Raw genomic sequence first — 25,705 nt, 5'->3', positions numbered from 1 at the left:
AAAAGGAAATGGGACGATTTGCATGTTAAACAAAGGAAGAAAATAATACATGATAATATGAGCTATTTGCATTGAAGGTTTAAACTGCATGGCTAGGCTGTACAAGCTAAGAGCATCTAAGGGCTTGTGTATCTCAATCTTTGCTTATTCTGTACTTTTCCATCCATCCAGACCAATGATATTATACTATGCTATTCATGTTTGTTGGACTGGATTGATGGAAAATAAACCAAGCAAACTGTAATTTAGACATGGCAAACACAAAAGATGGCATTTTCAATAAGCTAGGTAAGACAGGACAGCGCCTAGGGTTGTACACTTAGACACTACTAATACTAGGTCACTAATAGCAAGTGTTCTTTCTCAAGATACCCTCTAAACCCCAGTAACGTCAGGTACATAACTTAAAACACCTTCCCAAACGGAGATTTTAAAATCCAATGATCAGGTACATAAAACTGCTACAGACTGTCTGTAAATCACTGTTCACCAACATTAAAAATGGCTGCTCCAGGCCACCACGGAAAAGCTGAACCAGAATACACTGAAAAGTGAGGAGACAGGTAGGACATTATGTTAAAATGACCCATGGGATCTAGGCAGTTTAGATAACAGTTTAAAAGAGGTGGACTTATTTTTTAATGCACAAGCAAGGTCACAAAATATAAATATTAAAGGCTATGTGTATTACAGAGTTGAATAGTACACAGGAAATAACAGTACACTTATTACTAAATAAGTCCACTATGTTGTATTTCACTCCACTGCAGCAGAATACCATGTCATGTAAGACGACCTTCTGTAATACAGAGGGACTGACAGCTTAGCAGAAATGCAGTTGGTCGTTTATACACTAATGGTGCGTACACACTGGGCGATTAAAGTGGACGACTGAACGATAACGATATCGTTAAGTCGTCCACTTTATCGTCCATGTTTAACACAAAAAAGATGAACGATGACGACGACGCGCGTTCCCGCGGGTCGTTCGTCATCCTCGTTCATCGGGCTGACATGCAGGCCAACCTGACGACCTCGTCAGGTTGCTGCATGTCAGGGAATGGGTGAGAGAGCCCGGCGCTGAACGATATCGCTAATGATATCGTTCAGCGGCTGTGCTCAATGTCATGAACGACATTGAGCACAGCCTGCCGGGGACACACTAGACGATATCGCTCAGGGAGCATATCGTCTAGTGTGTATGCACCTTAAGGCAGTCACAGCAACTCAATGACTTCAAACAGTGTTCTAATGGGTTCCGATACAGGTAAAAGAGCTGAGCCAGCAGCCAGTTAACCCTGCGTCAGGCACACCTCTAGGACTCCCAGGTTCAAGCGCAGTGCGCCCGACAGGCGCCTGTTATAAAATAGTCATTAGCACCTAATTAACTCAATTCTAACGCTCTTAAAGTGATCAGTGACCTTCATTAGGATGTACAAAGAGAGAATATATGAAAATCTGTTTCACAAAACCACATTTCTTAACCTTAAAGCAAATAAAACAAAAAAAAACTACATTTTAAGAGGCGCAGTGTGCCTAAGAGGCCACCCTGGACAAACCTACATATTTCCGCAAAATACCCACAACCTTTGTAATTTTCATTTATAAAATGAGCAAAATACACAAAATTGTGAGAAAATAAAAAGAAATACATACCTTCAAAAGTCGGACGAGTTCGGGCGCAATGAGCCTGAGAGACCAGGAAGGTCACTACTGCACTCCACGCAGGCGGTGGGAAAAATGACTAGGGGGTTTCAAACAGCACCTAGAGATAGGAAGGTACTAGGTGGGGCAGGTCAATGCGCCCCCTTGCGGTGGAGAGGTGAACGAGAACAGCTTTGTGGCGCCTATCAGGCCAGCTGCCCCTGACGCAGGGTTAAGATGCTATAACATCACCAGCCCTGCCCCTTTGTAGGGATTGTAACCAATCCACAGAGTGCATCTCCCTTTTAACATTACAATCTGCTGCAGAGCAATGGAAACAAGCATGGTGGACAATATTTAAATATAAAACACAAATTTCATGTATATTATTCAGTTCAGTAAGACCAGCCTTTAATACAGATTAATCTGAAACAGTGACTTTACATGCGCTATAAAAACCTATGTAATAAAAGACTGAAGAGGATATAGGAGTAATGGGAGAACGATATTAAGGAAGAAAAATAGAACAGTGATATCTTGGGACCAGAAAGAGTTAAGGCCCCTACACACCACAAGATACTGCTAACTATTTGGCTGATTTCGACACATCGGAACGACAAATGTTTACTATCGTGCAGTGTGTATGCACTACATCGTGTAGTGCGCGCTTCCGTGGTGTCGTCAGCTCCATAGCCTGATCTTTTGTACATGCAGTAAAATCAGGCGATGCGGCTGACTATCCCATTCAGCGCTATGTGGCGGGGGCTGGCATATCGCACCGGATCGCCCAGTGTGTACAGACGCCCGATAGGTCAGCGCCGTGTGTCCCATTGATGGGTACACACTTCGTTAAGTGTCTACCCAGCGTTACAGTTTAGAATCAACTATAATGTAACAATGTTTCCATTTGAAATACACCTACTACCAGCTAGGTTATCTTTTTGACATTGTAAAAAAATAAATAAAAAAAAATAAAAAAATACAGGGTGACTGTTGTTCCTGCATCTCAGGAAAGTACAATTAAGCTCTTGAGGAGTTAAGAGATAATACAACTTTTCAGCAGGACTCCTTAGCAGCTTGTTGGAACTTGCTGTGTGCAAGAAAGAATCACGTGGGGAGCTGAACAGCTAAGTCAATGAGTTCACTGACAGCAGAGCACTAGGCTAGCCAGTCTGCACAGGCAAGTTCTGGAGCTTTCCAAAAGCAATGTACTGGTGCCAGGCAGTCATGTTTCACTGCAGCTGTCTAGGAAGGGAAGGGCAGAAGGACATAGGGTAGATCACCAGGTTGGTGGTCTGCACAAAATAACCTTAGTTAACATACTGCCATAACCGGAACATTTAATTATTGACTCCACATAACAATACTGAACATTTAATTGCCTGAAAGTGGATAAAAGAACACACTGTCCCACAGGCTAACAATATAATTATGTGCCATTCAATGGAGCTAAAGAGAAAAAAAAAACCTGTAACCGCACATAGTAAATTTACAGTACATCAATAACCTCAATGTGAAATAATGCCCTGGCAGGAACTTTTTCTGTGCATAACAAAAATTCAGTAAAAGTAAAGGGTTGGCCACAATGTGACTTTACCAGTGCCTAGGACATTGCATGTCAGTGCTGAGGCTTCTCATAGACTGGGCATGAGCTGAGCTTCTTCTGACAAATTGTGTAAGAGCTTGATATGCAGTCATGCACCCGCGGATAAGGACACACGTCTCTCCTGTCACTAATGATGTAACGTATATTGGCAGTACCTCAAAGCAAATCTGAGCACAGAAGTATAGCTGCAGAATAATGGCCATATCTGGGGTTATATTTTATACCAGCAGTAAAAACATGTAAATTGTGTTTTTATTAAGCATAGAATTTACCAATAGTGAGAAATCATTGTATAGATTGGTGAAATCTAATAGTGCTTTCTAAAGAGCAAATATACTAGTAAAATAATTAATGGCACCACTATCTAATAAGTCACTATAATGCAGTAAGTGGGAGAAACCCAATCATTCAGGGGCTCATTCACTGACTGGTAAAGATCAAATAAATTCTAAACTGAAATCCTTTATCTACTTTTAACATGTTGTAAAGGTTTTAGTCTTAAGGTGCCTATCCACTAGATGATTAAAATGAGCGATTGAACGATATCGATATTGTTCGATAATCGTTTGAAAATTTGGTCGGTTAGACATCTATCATCGTGCATACATGCTGGTCAACCTGATGATATTGTCAGGTTCAGCATGTTTGCAGAAGATTGATTGTGCCTGCACTGAACAACATATCGTTCAGTGTGGGCACCCTGCAGTGTAGTGAACGAATGAACGTTATCGTTCAGTCTTTTCACTGTAGTGTAGTGGATACCTGCCTTTAAGGAAGCTTTAAGTGTTTTTTTTTTATTATTCATTTGTACCTTACAATTGGAAACAAGTCAATAAACAAAACAAGTTTGGCCAATAACAGAGAGAGGTAAGAGGGCCCTGCTTGCAAGTTTACAGGGAATTAGCAATTTGATACATAAGATTAATTGCCTCATATTGCAAATTGGTCTAGCTAGAGTGCACGTTCTTGGTGAGCTATATGATCCAGAGAGAACACCACTTAAACCAAACAGTCCAAGCTGGTCACCGCAAACCCCCAGAACCCTGTTGCTGTATCCATTATGGCAATATGACCTGGTGGTAGGAAAACGTCTGCTCTTCACCAATGCATTTTGACAAGGTATTCTCGGACTGTTAAATAGGCTTTAAGTGTCGTTCCCCTTAGTAGGAAGAAATACGGTTCCTGCAACTTGAAATCTTGAGTATACATATCTTTCATATGTTTACATAATGTCCAATGCTTGTTTTTATATGTTTGTTAGAGCATTTCTACTCAAATCCAATATATCTATATAAAGAAAAATATGCTAAGCTGCTATATTTTTTTATACCTTCCCTATTCGCATGATGAATTAAAATGAGAATAATGTATTAGTGATCTATGGGACCTGCTGTAGCAATACTGAAATAACAAGGAGCCTGATTAAAAGTAGTGCAGTGTAAGCATATTAGCAAAAAAACAACACTTGCCCACTGAATAAGGTATTACCTAATTCACCACCTACTTGGTTAGGCACATTTTTCTTTATATCTAACCTGTCTCAGAAAGAAAAAAATATATATATTTTTTTCACTTTTTATGTATTAATGTTGGATTACCTACAGTACATGGCCAAGTTGTTAAAAGTTCACAAAAAGAACAAACGCTGACAGAGTATATACTCAGTAAACACTGTAGTAAAGAGTCTTACAGAAAAATAAAACAAAGTATTTATGAGAGGGGAGTAAAAAAAAGCAATGGGCAGGTGGAGCAGGAGCTGGAGGATTACTGTGAAGGATAGGAAAACGCAAACTAAATATATATCCATGGGAGCCAGATCTGATGAATTTGGTAAAGCTGGCCATACACGGGACGATTTTTAACACGATTTTGGCAGTTTCTACAGGTTGGACAGACCAATCATTTGCAAATAGTTGTATTTTGAGTCTTCTGCGACCCCGATCCCCACCGTCGTCTAGTTGGATCACAGACCAGATGGTTTTGCAGAGAGATCTCAACTGATCGTGTACGATGTGATACACTTCTATGCATCTTATCCTATGATCTTAATGACACCATTTGACCACATCTTATGAAGAATTTCAAGGAAAAAATTTCAAGGGAAATCGTACAACTGATCTTACCAACTTGGAATCTCACAGTGTATGGGGACCTTAAGAAAAGTGACTTGTTGCATACAACCCCTCAAGTTTTGTTTGTTTAGTTGATCATGTGATTATATCACATATATTATACTATTTAGTTCACTTCCTTTTTGATGTAAAAGTTTATAAAGAAACCTGGAACTACACAACAAAGTATTATCTGGTTGTATCTCATAATTGGCATGGAATTTCCTTTTTTTTTTTTTCTAAACAAAGATTTTTTTATTGAAGACGACCGACAGAAATGCAGAGATACAGTATTAAGAGTATCACATCGGTTAGTGAAAAACATAATATAAATACTTCAGTGTGGAGTACACTGCAAAAATAAAACTAAACATTTAGGGAGTATCATCCACAGAAAATTAAATGGTCATCTAAAATGTTATTTTATAAATAGAAAAAAAAAAAAAAAAGAGGTGGTGAAGAGGAAAGGAAAAAAAAGGGGGGGTGTGGGGTGGAGAAATCAGCAGAGACTAGGGATAGATTTAAGTTGTTTTTAATATTTTAGGGTAGCATTTTAATATTACCTTAATTCCTGGCTAGGACTGGTTTACCAATACCTGTACCACAATCAAGGGCAGACCTATGGGAGACAATGGAAGCGGCTGCTGCCAGCACCGAAGGGGCACCTCCTCCATTGCCCACAATATAAGCACCCCACTTAGGGCTGCAAGTATGTACCCGAAGTGTAACGTCACTGCCGCCCAATGCATGGCACCTCTTCCTGGCACCTGAGAAGCCACCATAACCATATACTAGTGGAGGGCTCCATGTCAGACCATCAAATGCAGCTTCAGTCTATCTATAGCCTGTCCCCACTCATTGATGTTGCTGCTCCTCATGCCAGTGTCACACGTCTGGCGCCCCCCTCACCCGCAACTCCACGTCCCACTACTTCCTGGTGGCAGCTCTAGCCATGGACCTGTGCGGCGGGCTCAAGCATAAGCATGGCTGCAGATCTTTCAGGAGCTGGATGTCAACAAGATGCAGACGGATACCAGAAGGAGTTGCGGGTAAGAGGGCATGGGAGGCGGGGGCCTGGGGCACCAGTGACTGAGTCTGGGGGCAGATTTTGTGTGGAGCAACTTCCTGGCATGTGAAACAGTCGGCAGTAGACTGGGCATTTTGTGATTTGTAGTTCCACCACAGTAGCAGTCTTACAGTATCTTGACAAACTCAGTCCTCAAAGCCCCCACATCAGGTGGCTTTCCCCTCTATCTGGGGTATCAGGAGGGCTCCCCACCCACATCAGTTGGTTTTCCCCTCCATCAGGAGGACTCAGCCTCATGCTAATTGCACTATACAGGTCACTATCTTATCTGTGACTAACGCATAGCTGTATATACTTAGCCCTAGGGCTGTAGCTGAGGTCGCTCTTCATACAAACATACATTCCATTCCTCAGTGCAGTCCCCATCTTTATAGATAACGTTGCAATGTTATTCCTTATCTTGAGTCTCTGGTATACAATGGGAGAGCTGTATACCTTTGCATGTGCACCAGGCACATTAACTGAAGGGGATCTATACACATCCCTAATGCAAACCCTTCACTTCTCCTTCAGCACTATCGTCCATGTGTGGTCTGAGTGGATAGTGCTAGGGAGGGTTGCTACGAATCCAGAGGCGCTTTAAGAGAGGGGGCCCATATACAGGCTCCGATCTGGCACCCTCCTCTCCAGTGGTGCAGGCATTGTGCCAGATTACGCCATATTCCCGGGACATCTCTACTGCACATGTGCGAATCACCGGGGAAATGGCTGCAGTGGCAATTTTCCTAGTGATTTCTACAGCTCTGCAGCCAGCGCTAGGCCGACGGAGAGGCAAGTATATTTAATTGTGTGCAGGGTGTGCGGCGTGTGGGCCCAGGGGCCCGTGTGCACCACACACCTTGCACCCATTATAAATATACCTCTGTACGGTTCCCTCTGCTGGTACTTTTTGCATTCTGTAGCCCATAGGCAACAGCAGCTATCTCCACTTTCAGATAGTGTTAGCCACCAGAGCCAGTCTCCGGAATGCAGATACATTCAAGGGATTCTATACATTTATCTCTCGAAAAAGGGTGTTTTTGGGGGATATCCTGCAAACTTACTTTAGTTAATAGGGCTAATAGAAACAATTCACACATATTCTATATTAGTGTTTTACTGCAAGTGTAGAGATATATACAATATTTATTTCCCCTTTTTTTTTTCTTAAGAGGGGGGGGGGGGGACACCAAATTATAACTTGCCTCCGGGCATCTGGGATGAATTTATGCCACTGACCACAATTATAGTAAATAAGTTTTGCAAAATAAAACATTTGTCATGTATTTTTAGAATGTGTATACAATAAATTTTTTATTTTACAAGCCATTAATAAGCAAAGCAAAAGTAAAGCAATATGGACCTGAGCCTGTTGCCTACTTAAAAAATCTAGGAATGAATAGAGGCATTGACTGATTTAATCATAGAACGCAAATGTACCCCGGCAGCTTGTTCCGCCTGACAAGGACAAGTAAATCACATGCTTCACTAGTAATTACCTGCACAAAAACACATTGTCTGCTACCTTGATAAGATTTTCAGATCACCTGATGAGGTTTGCTTCTGAAAATAGAAGGTACGAAAAGGTGCAAGGCTACCTGCCCATGATAGGGAAGCTTGTCACACAATATCGCATAACTGGCAGCTGAGGGTTACAACTGCTCGCCAACCGTCATGTCCAGACAATTTAATCAATGTTAATTTGAAACAATCGATTTTAAATTGATTTAGATTGCAGGGGTTATTACTCATTTGTAATTTAAAAGACAGACGCAGACATCCAGCCAAGGAAATAATAGGAGGAAATTACACTGGTAGAGATTCATTGGTACTACATATATTTTATGCTGTCCGCTGGCCCTTGTGACACCCTCCTCTGACACCATTTCTCCTTACACCCATTTACCTAGTACCCTCAACTGACTCACATGGTTTGTTTAACAAATACACTGAAAACAGGAAACCCAAATTATAACACAAATAACTGTAATAGAATGTCAATGGCATGTATTACTATGGTATTCTTATTATGACATGTAGTGCAATAGTGGTTTACAGTTGTTACCTGTCAGATTGTATCAACAAATTGGCTGGGAGCTCCAGGAGCTGGTTATGCTGCACATCTAGTATCTCGAGTTGGGTACGCTCAACATGTTCTGGAAGACGATGAAGACTATTATACCCTGCAAGCAGTTTCCGCAGACCACCAGCACAGAACAGCCTGTGGGCGCCAAGAGTAGAAATATACAATTCAAATAAACCTGGGAAATGGTATTGTACAAAAAAGTTACACTAAAATGACAACTGTACAACAACTTGGCATATTTGCATTCATCAAAAATTTACTGATTCAACTACAACTGATTGATATTGCTAAGATAAAAATACATCGATTACCTTAAAAGGATCAGTGACCGAACAAAAAAGAAAAAAAAAGCACAAAAGTCATATTAGCCACACAAAGTGGTGTTAGATATAACTATTGATACGATAACAAATAAGACTGCAATGCATAAATTCACTAGGAAACTCAGGCTTTTTTGTAATAAACACACACGAAAAGATCAAACAGCAAAGGCAGCTTTTTGTCGAAACAGTCCATGGATTTTATGTTTATTGAATGAAATGTCAATGGCAATGAGAGTAGAGTAGAGACCCTATTGCAGGATATACACTATTGGTACTGACAGCTATATCAGTTTTGTATCAGCTTGTAAAAAAAAAATAAAAAATTTTGCAGCAATTGCAGATGGAGAGTGATCAGGCTATAGAAAAAAAGATTATATGTACACACACACAGCCATCAGGTATAACATTAAAACCACCTAATACCGTGTAGGTCCCCCTCAAGCCATCAATACCGCTGTGACCTGTCAAGGCATGGACTTCACAAGACCTCTAAAGGTGTTCGGTGGTATTTAGCACCAAGATGTTACCAGCAGATCCTTTCACTCCTGTAAGTTGCAATGTGGGGCCTCTGTGGCTCAGACTTGTTTTTTCAGCACATCCCACAGATAGTAGATAGGATTGAGATATGGTGAATTTGGGTGTAAAGTCAACACCTGGCAGGTTGCATTTGCCTGCTGAAAAGAGGCTACTGCCATCAGCGAATATTGTTGCAATAAAGGAGTGTACTTGGTCTACAACAATGTTTAGGTAGGTAATATGTATAAAAGTAAAATCCACATGAATGCCGGGACCCAAGGTTTCCCAGCAGAACACAGTCCAGAGTATCACACTGTCTGTCGACTTGCCTTCTTCCCATAGTGCATACTGGTGCCATTTATTTTCCAGGTAAATATCAAAAAACGCATCCGGCCGTCCACATGATGTAAAAGAAAACGTGATTCATCAGACCAGGCCACCTTCTTCCATTGCTTCTTGGTCAGGTTCTGTTGATCACGTGCCCATTGTAAGCGCTTTTGGCAGTGGATAGGTGTCAGCATGGGCATTCTGACCGATCTGTGGATACGCAGCAAGCTACGATCCATTGCTGTTCTGACACCTTTCTAACAGTATGCAATTATATGACCTAAAGTGGGTGCTATTATCACGTAGAGTCACACCAGTGTAATCAACCGTTACCTTTAATGTTTTGTAAATAAAACTATTGCAATACAGGATTTTATTTAATGAATTACTGTTTATTTATGGTTTCAATGTGCCTGTTCTGGCATTGCAATTGGAAAATGGTTTTACCAGAACAGGGAACACCACCTTGACATTGATAAATATGGGCTCATCACCGGTAGAAGTCCCATCAACAGTTAAAAGGCAACCTCCTTTGTTGACAAAAACACCAGTTTCCTCCAGCAAAAATGCTTCTCATTCCAAAAATTTGCCGTCATCTATACAGAATTCCACCAAGGGTGGGCAGATACTCATGATTCAGACTTGTGTTCCTTCCATGTCAAAGTATCCTGCCAGCCTCTGTGAGAGGTACTGGGAGTTTAAACCATATAGCAATAAAAAGCTGCAGCAATAATGTTTGAGGAATGAAAGAATAGGTTTAAAAGGTATGTCACTTGTCAATACTAAAAAATATGAGATATGGTAAGAACTTACCCTTGTTATCTCTATTTCTACGAAGTCCATAGGGTTCCACAGGATACCTTGTGGTATAGGTGTGACGTCAGTCGCAGGGCACCAAAGAGTTAAGCTTTCAGCCTCCCAGGATGCACTAGGTCCCCCTCCTATACCCCGCCCCCGGGCCAAGGCACCTCAGTTAGTTACCAAGCCATAGGCCTGAGGAGGAGAAGGAAGAGAGAGAACAAAGATCTGGACACATACAAGAATCACATTCTCACCAGAGGGAGACGGAAAACCGGTGACCAGAGCAAAGCCCATCTGCAGCACAGGTGCGACAGGGCGGGAGTCCTGTGGAACCCTATGGACTTCGTAGAAATAGAGATAACAAGGGTAAGTTCTTACCATATCTCATATTTTCTACTTCAGGGTCCATAGGGTATCCACAGGATACCTTGGGGATGTCCCAAAGCAGTATCCTTTAAGGGTGGGGACGCTCCTGTGCAGAAAGGAGAATCCGCCGCCCGAAGGAAGCATCCTGAGAGGCGAAGGTGTCAAACCTGTAATACCTCACGAAGGTATGGACAGAAGACCACGTAGCAGCCTTGCAGATCTGAACTGCCAAGGCACCACGTCGAGCTGCCCACGAAGGACCCACAGACCTAGTGGAATGAGCCTTCAGATAAGGAGGGACCGGTAGGCCTTCATGAAGATAAGCTTCAGAAATAGCCATACGGATCCAGGCTGCCAAAGTTTGCTTTGAAGCAGGCCAACCCTTTTTACGGAAGCCAAAGAGGACAAACAAAGCGTCTGACTTCCTAAACGAAGAAGTGCGGTCAACATAAGTCCTTAAGGCCCGCACAACATCCAAAGAGGCCTCACCCACGGAAAGACCCGGTGAGTTAAAGGCCGGAACAACTATTTCCTCGTTAATATGAAACTGGGAAACAACTTTGGGAAGAAACTCGGGCCGAGTGCGGAGCACTGCCCTGTTCCCATAAAAAACCAAGAAAGGGGGTCTACAAGAAAGAGCCCCTAACTCAGAAACACGTCTGGCCGAAGCAATGGCCAGAAGGAAAACAGTCTTAGCTGTTAGCCATTTAAGATCCACGGAGCCCAGTGGTTCAAACGGCGGTCCTTGGAGAGCCCTCAGGACCACAGCCAAATCCCAAGGCGCCACAGGTGGAACAAAGGGCGGCTGAATGCGGAGAACACCCTGCATAAAGGTGCGCACATCCGGGATTGTAGCAATCCTACGGTGAAACCAGACAGATAGGGCCGAAACCTGTACCTTCAAAGAAGCAAGGCGAAGCCCATGATCTAGTCCCGCTTGCAGGAAGGCGAGAATCCGAGACAGACGAAACTCCCGCGGTGCATAACCTCTCGGTCGACACCACTGGAAGAACGTATGCCACACGCGATGGTATATCCTCGTGGAAGACGGTTTCCGAGCTCGTAACATGGTACGCACCACAGAGCTGGAAAACCCCCGGGACCTCAGCATGGCCGTCTCAACAGCCACGCCGTCAAAGACAGCCGAGTCAGGTCCGGGTGAAGGCAAGGACCCTGAGACAGAAGGTCCGGTCGTAGCGGCAACCGCAGAGGAATGTCCACGGACAGACCCTGAAGGTCTCAGAACCAGTGCCGTCTGGGCCACGCGGGAGCTATCAACAGGAGCGTCCCTCCTTCCTGTTTGAATTTCCGGATTACCCGTGGAAGAAGGGAGACCGGAGGGAACAGGTATGCGAACCGGAACGTCCACCGGACGGACAGAGCATCCACCAGAGACGCCCCTTCGTCTCTTGTGCGAGACCCGTACACCGGCAACTTGTTGTTGTGCCGGGACGCCATGAGGTCGATTTCTGGAAGACCCCACCTGTCCACCAGTAGTTGAAAAACGTCCGGGTGCAGGGACCATTCCCCCGGATGAACGTCCTGGCGACTTAGAAAGTCCGCCTCCCAATTGAGCACTCCCGGGATGAAGACCGCTGATATGGCCGGAAGATTGCGCTCCGCCCAAACCAGGATCCGAGAGACCTCTACGAGAGCCGCCCGACTGCGAGTTCCTCCTTGCCTGTTTATGTAGGCCACGGTGGTAGCGTTGTCCGACTGGACCTGCACCGGGCGACCCTGGAGAAACCGCTGTGCCTGCTGGAGAGCATTGAAGACCGCACGGAGTTCCAAGATATTTATTGGAAGCTCCGCTTCTGTCGGCGTCCACCTGCCCTGGAACAAGTGTGGACCCGAAACTGCTCCCCAGCCCCGAAGACTGGCGTCCGTTGTCAACAGGACCCAATTTGGAACCCAGAACGGACGTCCCTTGTTGAGGTGGGTCGTCTGTAACCACCACGTAAGGGACAGGCGAACCTCCTGGGTGAGCACCATCGTCTGGGACTTCAGAGACTGAGTCAGCCCATTCCACTTGGACAGGATCAGGTGCTGCAGAGGTCTGGAGTGAAACTGGGCGTATTCCACCATGTCGAACACCGACACCATGGAGCCCAGTAACCTCATCGCCGAGTGTAAGGACACCCGGCGGCTGTGCAGACAACTGCGCACCCTTGACTGTAAAGCAGAGATCTTGTCCTCCGTCACGAAGATCCTTTGCTGTCCCGAGTCCAATAAGGCTCCAAGATGCAGAATCCTCCGAGACGGGATTAGAGTGGACTTCTGCCAGTTGATTAGCCAGCCGTGCCGTTGCAGCAGTGCAATGGTCAGGTCCAAGTGGCGTAACAGGAGCTCTGGAGATCCTGCCACCAATAACAGGTCGTCCAAATACGGCAACATGCGGACTCCCTGCAGCCGCAGAGAAGCCGCCATGACCGCCATCACCTTGGTGAAAACACGTGGTGCTGTTGCCAGGCCAAAAGGTAACGCCCGAAACTGGAAGTGGTCGCTGCTGATTGCAAACCTGAGGAACTGTTGATGGCGCCAAAGAATAGGGACATGCAGGTAAGCGTCCTGTATGTCCAATGACACCAAGTAGTCCCCAGGTTCCAGCGCCAGAATGATGGACCGTAGGGTCTCCATCCGAAACTTCGGGACCCGCAAAGACTTGTTGAGTGCTTTGAGGTTGAGAATCGGACGATATGACCCATTGGGTTTCTGTACCAAAAATAGATTTGAATAGAAACCCTGGCCCCTCTGGGAGAATGGAACCGCCACTATAACTCCAGCCTGGAGCATAGTGTGCAATACCTTCCGCAGCTCCGTAGCCTTGTTCCTGTCTGATGGGAGACCCGTGGTGAAGAAGCGAGCCGGGGGTCTGTGCCGGAAGGAGAGGGCGTATCCGTGGGAAACCACCTCCAGAACCCAAGTGTCTGTCGTAGTGGTCGACCAACACTGGGCGAACTGTAGCAGGCGGCCTCCCACCCTGGGATCCCCCAAAGGGAGGCCCGGACCGTCAGGCCGCAGGCTTGTCATCTGGCTTGGGGGCCGGACGTCTGGTACTCCATGCCTGCTTCCGGGGCTTGACCGATTTCTTAGGGCCAGCCTGTCGAGGAAATGACTGTGGTTTGGGCCTGCCCTGGGCCCTAGATGACCGAAAGGACGATGGTCCCGAACCAGAAGGAGCAGCGGCCGACGGGAGACAGGCAGATTTGGCTGCCGCCAGCGTGGCCACAATCTTATCCAGATCCGGACCGAAGAGAACTTCTCCGGTAAACGGCAACGCTTCCAGACCTTTCTTGGAATCTGCGTCCGCCTTCCAGGATCGCAGCCACAAGGTGCGACGAGCAGCTACCGCTGCTGAAGAAATTCTAGACACCAGAGTACTAATGTCTAGAGCCGCCTCGTTGATGTAGGTGGCCGAATCACGGAGATTGCCAATCAACTCCGCCTGATCGGCCGGACAGTCGGATTCAAAAGAAGCCTCTAATGAATCCGCCCAGCGCTCCATCGCTCTGGCAACCCAGCAAATGGCCATAGCCGGCCGTGCTGCCCCCCCTGCAAGGGAATAAGCGGACTTCAGGCAGATTTCTACCTTGCGGTCCGTAGCATCCTTAAGGGAGGACATGGATGGCATCGGCAATGTGGCACTACGGACAAGACGGGTCACGTGAGAATCCACCTGTGGAGGGGATTCCCACTTCGCAAAATAATTATCCGCGAACGGATAAGCCACCGCCAGGCGTCTCTGCGGCTGGTATCTTTTGCCAGGTTGTTTCCACGCCTCCTCTAAATGGTCCACCAACTGACCCGAAAGAGGAAAGACTGTGGCATCGCCCTTCACATCTTTGAAAAAGGCATACTTAGATTTAGCCGCTGGGGGAACTTCGTCCTCAATCACCAAGGCTGTGCGGACCGCCCGAATAAGTCCAGGAATATATACTTTGGACTTAGCATCAGCGTCCTTAGTATGGAGAGGTTCCTGATCGTAAGGATCTAGAATCTCCCCATCATCAGACGTCCCTTCGTCATCCTCATAAGGAGCGGACAGAGACGCCACCGGCTTTTTATGAGACCGCATCACAGACTCCCCTTGCAACACATCCGACAAGTGCTGTACAGAACTCGTCAGGGAGTTAACCCACGCTGGCTCCTGAGAACCCGGGAGCGGGGAAATAGGGAGACTGTGGGGTACCACCAATTGTCGTGGGAACCCCTGCATGGGTGACGACACCACAGACTGCTGGGACAAACCCATCGGAGTAAACGCGGGCTGCGGAGCTAACTGGCCCACTAAAGCTGTTAACGCCTGAGCGAAACAAGCCCAGGGCGGCTCCTGTACCGGTGCTGTAACCGTAATAGGCCGCGCCATGGACAAACACTGCCGGCAAAGGCCCTCCGCGCTACCCTCCCCCTCCGCTAACGGTACTTTGCACGTGGTACACTGTAGCCGGAGGGGAAAATCACTTTCAGACATGATGGCACCACGTATGTGACCTCTCTCACCAATTAAGTATTAAATAGGCGAGAGACCACCCTGCAGCACCGCACCGCAAGAGCTTTAGCAGAAAGAACAGGGACAGTAATAAAGCTGACAGTTTAGAGAAGAAAAGATTACAGGCAGCAGCGCTAGCACAGTCACATACAATGCAGAAAAATAACAATTCCTGCACTAACAGCGCTGATCACTCAACTACACAGACACAGGGCCTGGTAGGACACAGCGCTGCATACACAGACCTGACCACAGCGGAGGAGAGGTATGCGGGGGGACCCAGACCACGATGCTTCCGTCCAGCGCTTCCAGCAGCGTTCACCATGCGTTCTGGAGAAGATGGCCGCCGAGGAGCAGAGAGGAGGCTGGCCTGGGGGAGGAGCGCTGCCACAGGACCAGTCGGCAGCATGCAGAGAGGGTTGTGTGCAGCGGGGGAGGCGCCGGCTGTGAGACAGGGAAGGCGCGCTCCCCTGGCATGCATTTAACCCCTGGGACGCCGCAGCGCTACCGCTCTGCTGCGGTCCGCTGTCCCAGGGGGTAGTGGAAGCGCAGGTTGGTCGCCTGGCTCCACGCTGCAGCCAGTCCCCAGGGAGCCCCCTGCCTGGGGACTTAGGACCATGTGATCAGCGGGGACCCACCGCGGGACCCCGCTGCTTACCTCTGTCCCCCTTGAATCCGGCCATGGTCCGGAGCATCTGGGGTCACCGCTAGCTGTGACCCCAGACGCCCACCAGCATCCCCGGATCAGTACCGGCGTTCTGGTACCGGCGGGGTGTAGGGAAGACAGCATGGACGTCAGGACTGACTGTCCATGCTGTTCATCCAGTTGTGCAGCCACAGCTGCATGAAGAATAAGCTTCAGGGGCTCTTCTAGCCCCCACTCCAACAGGTGCACCCGACTCCGGCCGGGCACCAAACTAAACTGAGGTGCCTTGGCCCGGGGGCGGGGTATAGGAGGGGGGACCTAGTGCATCCTGGGAGGCTGAAAGCTTAACTCTTTGGTGCCCTGCGACTGACGTCACACCTATACCCCAAGGTATCCTGTGGATACCCTATGGACCCTGAAGTAGAAAAACTAAATTTAAATAAATAAAAAATGACAGGTTCTTCTCTAACACCAGAGATTAAGACAGCATATATGCTTACAAAGTAGTTTCATCAATAAATAAAATGAAAAACAGTTAAAAATGTACATTTGTTGTCACCACAGCTATTTCAGTCATTACACTGCAACAATTAAACTTGGATATCCTTATTTAAATACTTTGCTAGACCAGTGTCAGTCTCTCACACTTTTCTGGAGACACGCACACAGTATATGGCACATATTTTCCCTCAAATTCTTCTGCAGCACAGGTATATTTAACTAGTCTGTTCACCTGGAGGAACACTCACCGGGCAGGAAGCTCAGTCAGGTGATTGTAGCTGACATCCAGCACCTCAAGGCTTTTTCGCTCACTAACCCATTCAGGCAGGCAATCCAAGCAATTCCTGTAGAGAACATGAAGGCTCCTTGTGAACACTTTTCTGCATTATAAATACATTTGCTATTAAAAAGCAGCAAGAGTGAATAAAACTGCATACTATTGTTTATTTGATTCAGAAACAGCAATGTTACCTAAGTGCTTCACTAGCAGCCAGATGCACCACACAACAGGCGTACCATGGAAGAGAGAGCACAAAGAAGAGAAATGTTCGCTACATAAGGAAAGGATATCCACTAAAAAGGCAGATATTGCAAGTGGTAAGGATGGCAAATAATTCTAGTTTTGGAGAGTTTTCCTTGCTCCGTAAATAGGAGATTATGTGCAGAGAAAGCAAACTTATCTTTGGGTTCTTAGAGTATATTGCACTAATAACCTGCAACTACTGTATCTTTTCCTGTGTGTTCCCAATAGAAAGGAGAATTAAAAAAAAAAATTATTATAATTAGTACAAAAGAAAAACCACACTCCTAAGGCCAGGTATGACAGACTTCCAGACACCTGAAATCAAGTCAATCACAACTGGAGAATTAGTGGATAAGTCAACCTTAGTACGTGTTGTAAAATGATAAGCAAATACTTATATACAAAGATAACGCTTTGCTAAGTGATTCTTGCTCTTTATACACATTTCAGTCATATTCCAAACTAAAGATTAACCTGCAGTATTTAAAAAATTCCTGGTAACGCGTGCACTGAACAGGTAATCAGACACTGCAAGCAAAAAATATGGTAGTTTGTGTATTATTTATGTCATTTTAATTCTTTTACATCTCATTAACACTTATTGATTTATCTTTACCCACCTATCCTTTAACACTTCACTATCACCTTTTTTCCCCTTTTCGTGTGATGCCCTGGGGGTGGTCCTTGGCTGGAATTTTTTGGGGTGCCTTGCTTCTCGGACGTGAACGCCTTAATTTTAGGGACGCTGGTATAGAGGAGCCTTGACGACGGCCCAGCGCTTATTCATATATTTGCAAATGTATTTAAACCAATACCTCTGAATTTCTATTATCATGTAGGATTCAAGTATTTTTGATTTATCTGCAGTGTGCTGGAGGACAATTTTCTTTTTTCTGTAATCAGACACTGTGTTTTCACTTATGCAGCCTTGTAGTAACTTTAGAAAATGAGCTGAACCTGATCTTTTTCTGCCACTGAAACACTAAATTAGTGTTCAGTAGATCATAGCTGTCATGTTCATAAACACCATGTACACCTTCTTACATATCAAAATGTAGAGCGAGTGCAGAGAGCCATCATACTGTCTGAATTCGGTCACCAAATACTGTTTGGGCAGTTTCATAGATGCAAGCTTGAAAGGACAAAGGGTCCCTCTACACAAGGACCCCACAAAGTATATTATTATCAATTGCCTGAAATCCAAATTATTTTACATAGTTTTACCTGGAAACATCCATGAAAGCTAGATGAGAAGGGTCCGGATACACATCCAGGTGGGCGAGCTCTAAAACACCAAACAAATTCAATGAGATCCAGATTGACCTACAACTTTAAATACATTTAAAAAAAAGTTAACAAACAATGGGGATGATTGAATTGTTTTAGACGCGTCCTTCTAGGAGTCTATGCAAATAGGTGCCTGACGGAGCAATTCAATTGTTGCTCCGCTTGGACGCCTAAAGCTGCGGGGGTACACATTTCTTCACGCAGCCTACTGCGGTGCGAGAAGAAATGTGTGCAAGGTCTGTTTTGTTGAGCACTCTAATGGTGGTTTGGGTGCCCTAACCACTTTCTTTAGATGGCTTTAGCCCAGGGTTTGACAAATTTTTCTAAAACCTAGGAGCCAGGATGAAAGTGTAGGAGCCAGACCCCCCCTTCCCCCAGGGCAGCATTACTGAGCACCTACGCCCCAGGCAACTAACCCCCATGGCCACACCACTAACGGGGTACCCCAGGTAAACCACCCTCCCACATGCATATTATTGAGCAGCTAACCCGCCTCTCCAGGCAACCAACCCCCAGAAAGACCACCCCTCCGCAGCCAAAAAACCCTGGGCAAGCAAAGCCACCGCCGTCAGTGGGCGAACTAGAGAGTGGTGGGCCCAGATGCAAGAATATACTTTGGGCACCCCTATGCAGTGCCCCCAGTAGTAGTCCCCCCTCTGTGCCGCTAGTAGTAGTCCCCCTATGCAGTGCCCCCAGTAGCAGTCCCCACTATGCATTGTCCTTAGTAGCGCCCCCTTATACAGTGCCCTAGTAACACCCCCCCCTTATACAGTGCCCCCCAGTAGCGGCCACACCCCCTATGCAGTGCCCCCCAGTAGCGGCCACACCCCCTATGCAGTGCCCCCCAGTAGCGGCCACACCCCCTATGCAGTGCCCCCAGTAGCGGCCACACCCCCTATGCAGTGCCCCCAGTAGTAGTCCCCGCCCCTTGTAGTGCCCCCAGTAGTGCCCTTCCCCTTGTAGTGCCCCCAGTAGTGCTCTACCCCCCTTGTAGTGCCACACGTAATAAAAAACAACAACAAAAAAAAAAAAAACACTTCCCTGAATCCCTGCTCCTGCCGCTCTGCATTATGGGAGAGACGTCATTCCGATTACCCACTGCAGGAGCCGGAAGATGGAGCGGTTCCTGCAGTGGGCGCAGCGGCAGTCAGTGAGAATCTAACAGACTCTCATTGGCTGCCACTCAAAACAACCACACAGCTGCCGGCATCTGTGTGTTTGTCAGTCACTGTGTAGCGCTGACCGTAATCCGCCCGGTCAGCACTACAAGCGTGGTGCAGTCTGTGTCACAGACTGCCCGCGGCCAGTGGCCCGCATGGCGCTGCGGCCCAGGGGGAACATGGCACCCTGCCCCCCAGGCCCAGCCCGCCACTGACTACAGGGCCCGGGGGTTGCTGAAAATCTGGTCGCCATGGCGACCTGGCCCCCGGGTTTTGTCGAGCCCTGCTTTAGCCGCTGTAAGTACTAATGGGTGCCTGAACGGAGAGACAATTGAATTGCTCCAATGGGCTCGTAGACACGCCCAGCAGGGGGCGTGAAAGACATTTGAATCGTAGCCAATGTGTGTTGAAATCCACTTAGGCTTACACTCTAGGGCAGGCCTGGCTAACCTGTGGCTCTCCAGCAGTTGTGTCACTACAAGTCCCAGCATAGCCTGACACTGATCAGCTGGTAAAGCATGCTGGGACTTATAGCTTCACAACAAATGGAGAGCCACAGTTTTGGCCAGGCCTGCTCTAGGGTAACATCTCCAAGGAATGAGTGCCAAAATTGGCGGACATGGTTTAGCAAGATAAATGCATTGATTCAATGAAAAATAAAAATCAAGATGCGTTACATTAACATACATTGTAGTAACAGCTTCAGTTACCGTTAGACGATGCATAAAGAGCCTTCAGGTAGTAGCCACTGATTTTAAGGTTGGTCAATCTGTTCCTCTCACAGTGCAGGACTTCCAAGTTGCTTAAATAAGTAACATCAAGATCTGTCAACTTGTTATCTCGTAGATCCAACTGGGTGACATGAAGCAGGAAGTCTACTTCATCTACCAACAAGCTTCTGATTGAATTCAGCCTGGCCAGAAAACCAATGCAAACGTGTGTCAATCACTTCATTTCTGGGTAAAGGAAATAGCACACAAGTAAACATTTTCACATATCTAACAGACACAAATAATTATTTCTAATTAATGTGGAGACCCTACTAGCACACTAATGACCCCACCAAACATTGTTCATTAGTTTAAAAACCAAAGGGTACTGAAATTTATATGTTTAATGTCCAGTAATCTTTATGGGTGATGGTTACGGGAAGCAGACGGTCAGAACCCAACAGGGTTAGAATGCCGACACTGTCGGTCCCGTATGCTAACCCCTCCACCTCTCCCTACCCTAACCCTCCCTCTCCGGTACCTAAACCTAACCTCCCCCCCTAGTGCCTAAACCTAACCTCCCCCCTTCCAGCACCCTAAACCTATCCCTCCCCCTGCAGCATAACCCTAACCCCGGTACTTCCCTTCGAGATTCCTGTGGTCAGGATGTGTCGGGGTTCCGGTGCCAGCATTCTGACTGCTGGAATCCCCTCCATTGGTATTGTAACCGCATCCTCTTTATGCATATTAGTTGCTATAACCACCCTTCTGAAGTTTTATAGTACTAAGCAAATGGTGGTAAGCACTAACAGACAAATATGGAGACTTCTATAAGAATTAGGCGTAATGAGTAATAATACACTGCTATAGACTGCCAGACCCTTGTAAATGCTAGATCAATCCCCAGAAAATGTCACTATCCATAATGAATGAAGTAATCCATTTTCTGTTTGTGCATTGCTTAATGTGTCTCATTCTGTACAGATATAGCCAAAGAACATGCTGTCTGGTTATTTGGAAATAGCAGACCATTTAATTTCCCTTGAGTCACGTATACCATGCACCACTACTGGTGTTATTTTGATAGAGAAAAAAACAAAATCTGAGCGATGAGGATTTTAGCTTCTAAGGTATGTGCAGAATGTACCAAAAAATGTTTGACCAACAAGCATTTTAAACTGGTTTCACAAGTCAGAAAACAAAAAAAGTCATTTACTGGACAGGCATCCAGCTATTTTGTGCTCTGCAGAGCAGAGAAAGGTGGGCTGGTAGCCAATCTTGGGAATTTCCATTGTTTTCAAAGTCATTAAAGGCACCAGGAAATTTAGGAAGAGAAACTGAAATTTGAGAGACTGCTGGTGGCAATTTGTGTTCTATCCTCTATTTTTTCTGTACAAAAAGAAATGAACCAGGAACTGGCCAGTCTGAGGTATCAAGAAGGCAACTAATGTGTTAAGGCCTGTACAAAAGCTTAATAGCCATGACATACTGTATGTTACACACACATTGGGATTCCAACAGAGTGGCCTTGGGTATTTATAGGGCTTATTTTTACCATTGAAACTACTGCTGGTAGTAAATGGGCTTTGTATCTCTTTAAATAAATAAGTGTGCATATTTAGATTTTTTATATATGGATGAATATTTACCATCATTAAAGGACAATTGTGGAGAGGAGTGGTTCAGTTGTACCCTGCTTTTATCTCCAAATTAGCGCAAATTCGGATTTATATCTTATTGGCTATCCAAAACACTCAAGATCCGAGTAGCTCATAAAATGCCGGTTTTCAGATCTGATAGTAACAGTAGAACCGAACCGCTCATCTCTAGGCAATTGTTAGTCTGTTTTAAACTATAGAAATACAAAGTTTTCTTTCATTGTCTAACCAAAATGAAACAGAAGTAAAGCTAATTTCTGAAGTGACATACAATTAATGGCATTATGTCGCTGAAGATGTTCACCATGTTCAACTGTGCACATTGTTGCCCATTACAGCACCTGTAACATCGCTAGTTCCTCAACAACTCTATGGGAAGAGTAGTAAAATTAGCAATGTTGCTGGTGGAGATGTGCTGTTCCGGAATGGCACGTCACGACCATCCCATTCATTTGAATTGCCCCCATTGTAAGTGTTCAGCAGAGCACCAGCTGTAGTTCTTTGTGATTTCACCAGTGACATGAGTGATGCCAATTGTCACATGATTTGACAAGTTTTTTCTTTTAAGCTTTAGATAAAACATTGCACCTGTGGATTTAAAAGTCATAATAGGTTTGACATTTTTTACACAAATTTACATATGAGAAAAAAAAAAAAAAATGTAGCCAGCCACTTTGAATCCAATTCTGATCAGTTATGTAATCCATACCTCAAATCCACATGCTTGATCTGAGGCATTCTTCTGAGGGACTTTAGCCGTAAAATGTGCAAAGAATTCCCAGGCATGCACAACTTGTCCATGGCAGCTATTTTCTCCAATACTTCAGGTATTTCTAGGAATTCGTTGAAGGACAAGCCCAAGTAGCTTAGCTGGCTCATATTCCCCATTTCTGTAGGGAGTGTCTGGAGGTAGTTGCCATCTAGGAGGAGCGTTTGCAAACTAAAAACAAGGAGTAAGGTCATGTACATGTATATGGTCAGAGTCTCCTTCTGGAATCATTGAATACAACAATAAATGTTTAATAAGCAGAAGAATATAACAGGGGCACTGTGGGGGGAAATCACTTGTATTTCTACATGAATTTTAGTCAGCTGTATGGAATGTAAGTGAGACTACAGCGAGGGACTGTTTTTTTTCCCCCAATGTTCACTGCATGAAATCCATACTAGGCTTGATGTCATCTTCCCGAGCTCAGAGCCAGCCCAAAATATATTACATACCATGTTCTTCCATGCACTTGACCAGATCATGACCCATGCAAAGCAATTGCACTGCTCTCTGAACAGCATAAGATTCAACAAACAAAATTTCTGGATCCAAAATGATTTATGCCAAGTTGTCCTCCGCCAAGATGGAATGACAGATTTTAATACATGCCAGAGAAGAAACCTCCCTTTCTATGAAAAAGGTGTGTAGGCTTTTACTAGCTACCAGATCAAGTGACAAGAATATTATGTAGTGTGATCTTGGCTAACACCCAATCAGGTGTGATAAATGATACAACCCGGCATTCATCCTCAAGCCCAAGAACATAATGTGATGATACTTGAAAAAACTTTAAATGTCTCACTCCCCCTCCACATACCCCCCACTTGTTGGACTCTCAAACACATGTGCTTGAAAGTCCAATAAGATAAAAAAATCTTTGGAATTTATAATCATTAGCCGTTATTAATATATCCACAATTAAAGTTTCTTCGTGTCCTCATCTTTCTCACTGTGGATCTATCCAAGTAGTAATAGCATGGTTACGGAAGATTGCAATTAAAAACAGCCCCACTGCCACGTCTCCTATACATTTACAACCGTTCCTGGTAGAACTTCTTAATTCCCTTCTGGTTCTAGCCCATAAATGGTTTGTGAATCTTGTGTGGAGGAGTTAGCTCTTCTCAACTCTACCAACCAATAAATGGTGGTAGGGACTTCCCTGGTATTACATGGCATACTATTTGAGTCAGACAGTTTCTTGGTTCTCCCTGCCCCACAGTATTAGATCAGTAAAGTTTCAAGCATCCTTAAGTGGAGTAAGCAAAGCAGGCAGAATCTTTCCAATTACTTCAACTAAAATACTTCATTAACTCCCTCTTCTTTTGAAGACTTGCTATGGCAGATCATTAAACTAAGATACATATCCTCTATAATAAATTGATGGCTACGCAAACAAAGATCCCTAAACTTAAATAAATTGGGAACATGTAGAAAGTATATTATATGTAGAATCTGCTTCTCACCAGGCTGAACAGAATTAAGACACTCCTTTTCCCTAATCTGCTAGAGAGACCGTGTTCCCTGGCTCATTTCTCTACATTTGGTGGACCTCCTCCACACATTTTACCCTTATGGGATGATTGCTCTTCTCTCATTAACAATAACATCAGAGTCCAATCCCAAAGGACATATGTCTAAGGACGTAGACTAGGCTTCCCAATAGAAAGGACTAATAAGTACCCCAACAAAATGGCCTTCCACATTTTAAATGTCGCCAAATGCTTGGTGGTTAAAACTGGAAATCTACTTGTGCTCATGCTTTGCAGCTATATTATACCAAAACGCGAAATATTGCAGTCAAGAAGATCATAACGTATTTAAATGATAAATCTCAAATTTTCCCAGATGTGGTTACTAAAATGGTACTACTCAAAGGCCTTCTCTTATAAATAAAAGACCACTTTGATTATTTCCATATATCCTGGCATGTAACATTTGTTTACCTCTTATTTTTAGACCACTGGTGACACCAATAGCATTCTACATGTTTCTCCAAATCAATCCTCATGAAACTCTAACAGTGGGTGATCTACAGGTTGTACTGAATATTCCCTAGGATACCTTGAGATCTACTGTGTTAGTCAATGAACACTTCTTTTCTCCAGCTAGATGATCTGGAAAACATGCACTGTTCGGTTTCCATGAGTACTGGGGTTTGAGAAACACTGCCCTGACCAGCCTCTTACCATCCTCATCCCAGGTTTACTACACCTTGCAGTATATATTTGTATGTACATACATAATTGTTCCTCACACCATTTAGATTATAGGCTCATTTGGGCACGACTATCTTTACTGAAGGTTTCATGTGATTGTATCCTATTTATTGCATCACGATAGAAGAGAGAATACAAATTATAAATACCACCACTTTGCCATATCAGCACAGGAGTTGACTTAGGGACCCCAGCACATATTTAGTACTTACAGCAAAACTTTCCTTATACAGTATTGTATTGTACATGTGCTATTGTCTGAACTAGTATGACCTGTGTACTCTTGTGAACAAAGAGATAAAAAGGACTAGGATATTGGTTTTGCTTTAGGTCTTCTAGGTAACACATCCTACTTTCACATAAAAATGACAGTCAAAATGAAAATGTCACAGGATGATGCAGAGGAGTAGGACACTAAAATGCCAAACCGGATTCTATGTTCATTACGGAATTGATGCCGAATTTAAAAAGCTGGTATGGGAAGAACAAACAATGACTCCCAAGGTTATATTCACTGGAGATACATACTTGTTCATGTCTCCCACGGCTGGAGGAATGACCCCAAGAGCATTGCAGGAAAGGTTCAGTTCTGTTAAGGTAGGAATATTGCAGACAGCCAGTGGGAATTCTCCCAAACTGTTGTTGGAAAGATTGAGGCTCTTCAACTTTGAAAACCTGGCAGAAAATAAAAATATATATATATATTTAGATGAACCAATCATATCACTTTTTCTATTCACATATGGTTGCTATATAGCATCGTAGAATAAATGCACCCACAATGTAAATCCTTGTCAAATTATCAATGTAAAATGTATATTACTACCAATACTAGAGTAATGGCAGCCATAGGAAAGTCTTGTCAGGAGAAACAGGTGCATCTAACTGCTGCTAGCGGAT

General features: G+C 44.8%; 1 protein-coding gene across 1 annotated transcript in view; it reads right to left on the bottom strand.

Annotated features, from left to right (window-relative positions):
* Positions 1-25,705, bottom strand: part of PHLPP1 (PH domain and leucine rich repeat protein phosphatase 1) — a 163,347-nt gene that overhangs the window by 19,835 nt on the left and 117,807 nt on the right. The window contains 6 exon segments of the mRNA XM_088471737.1: positions 8,493-8,648; positions 16,731-16,826; positions 18,230-18,290; positions 20,163-20,365; positions 22,530-22,760; positions 25,334-25,480. Of these exon segments, the coding sequence (XP_088327863.1) occupies positions 8,493-8,648; positions 16,731-16,826; positions 18,230-18,290; positions 20,163-20,365; positions 22,530-22,760; positions 25,334-25,480 (894 nt within the window).

The sequence above is a fragment of the Taudactylus pleione genome, unplaced genomic scaffold (genome assembly GCF_031769625.1).
Source record: "Taudactylus pleione unplaced genomic scaffold, aTauple2 ptg000116l, whole genome shotgun sequence".
NCBI lineage: Eukaryota > Metazoa > Chordata > Amphibia > Anura > Myobatrachidae > Taudactylus > Taudactylus pleione.
This window is presented reverse-complemented; position numbering and strand designations above follow the sequence as displayed.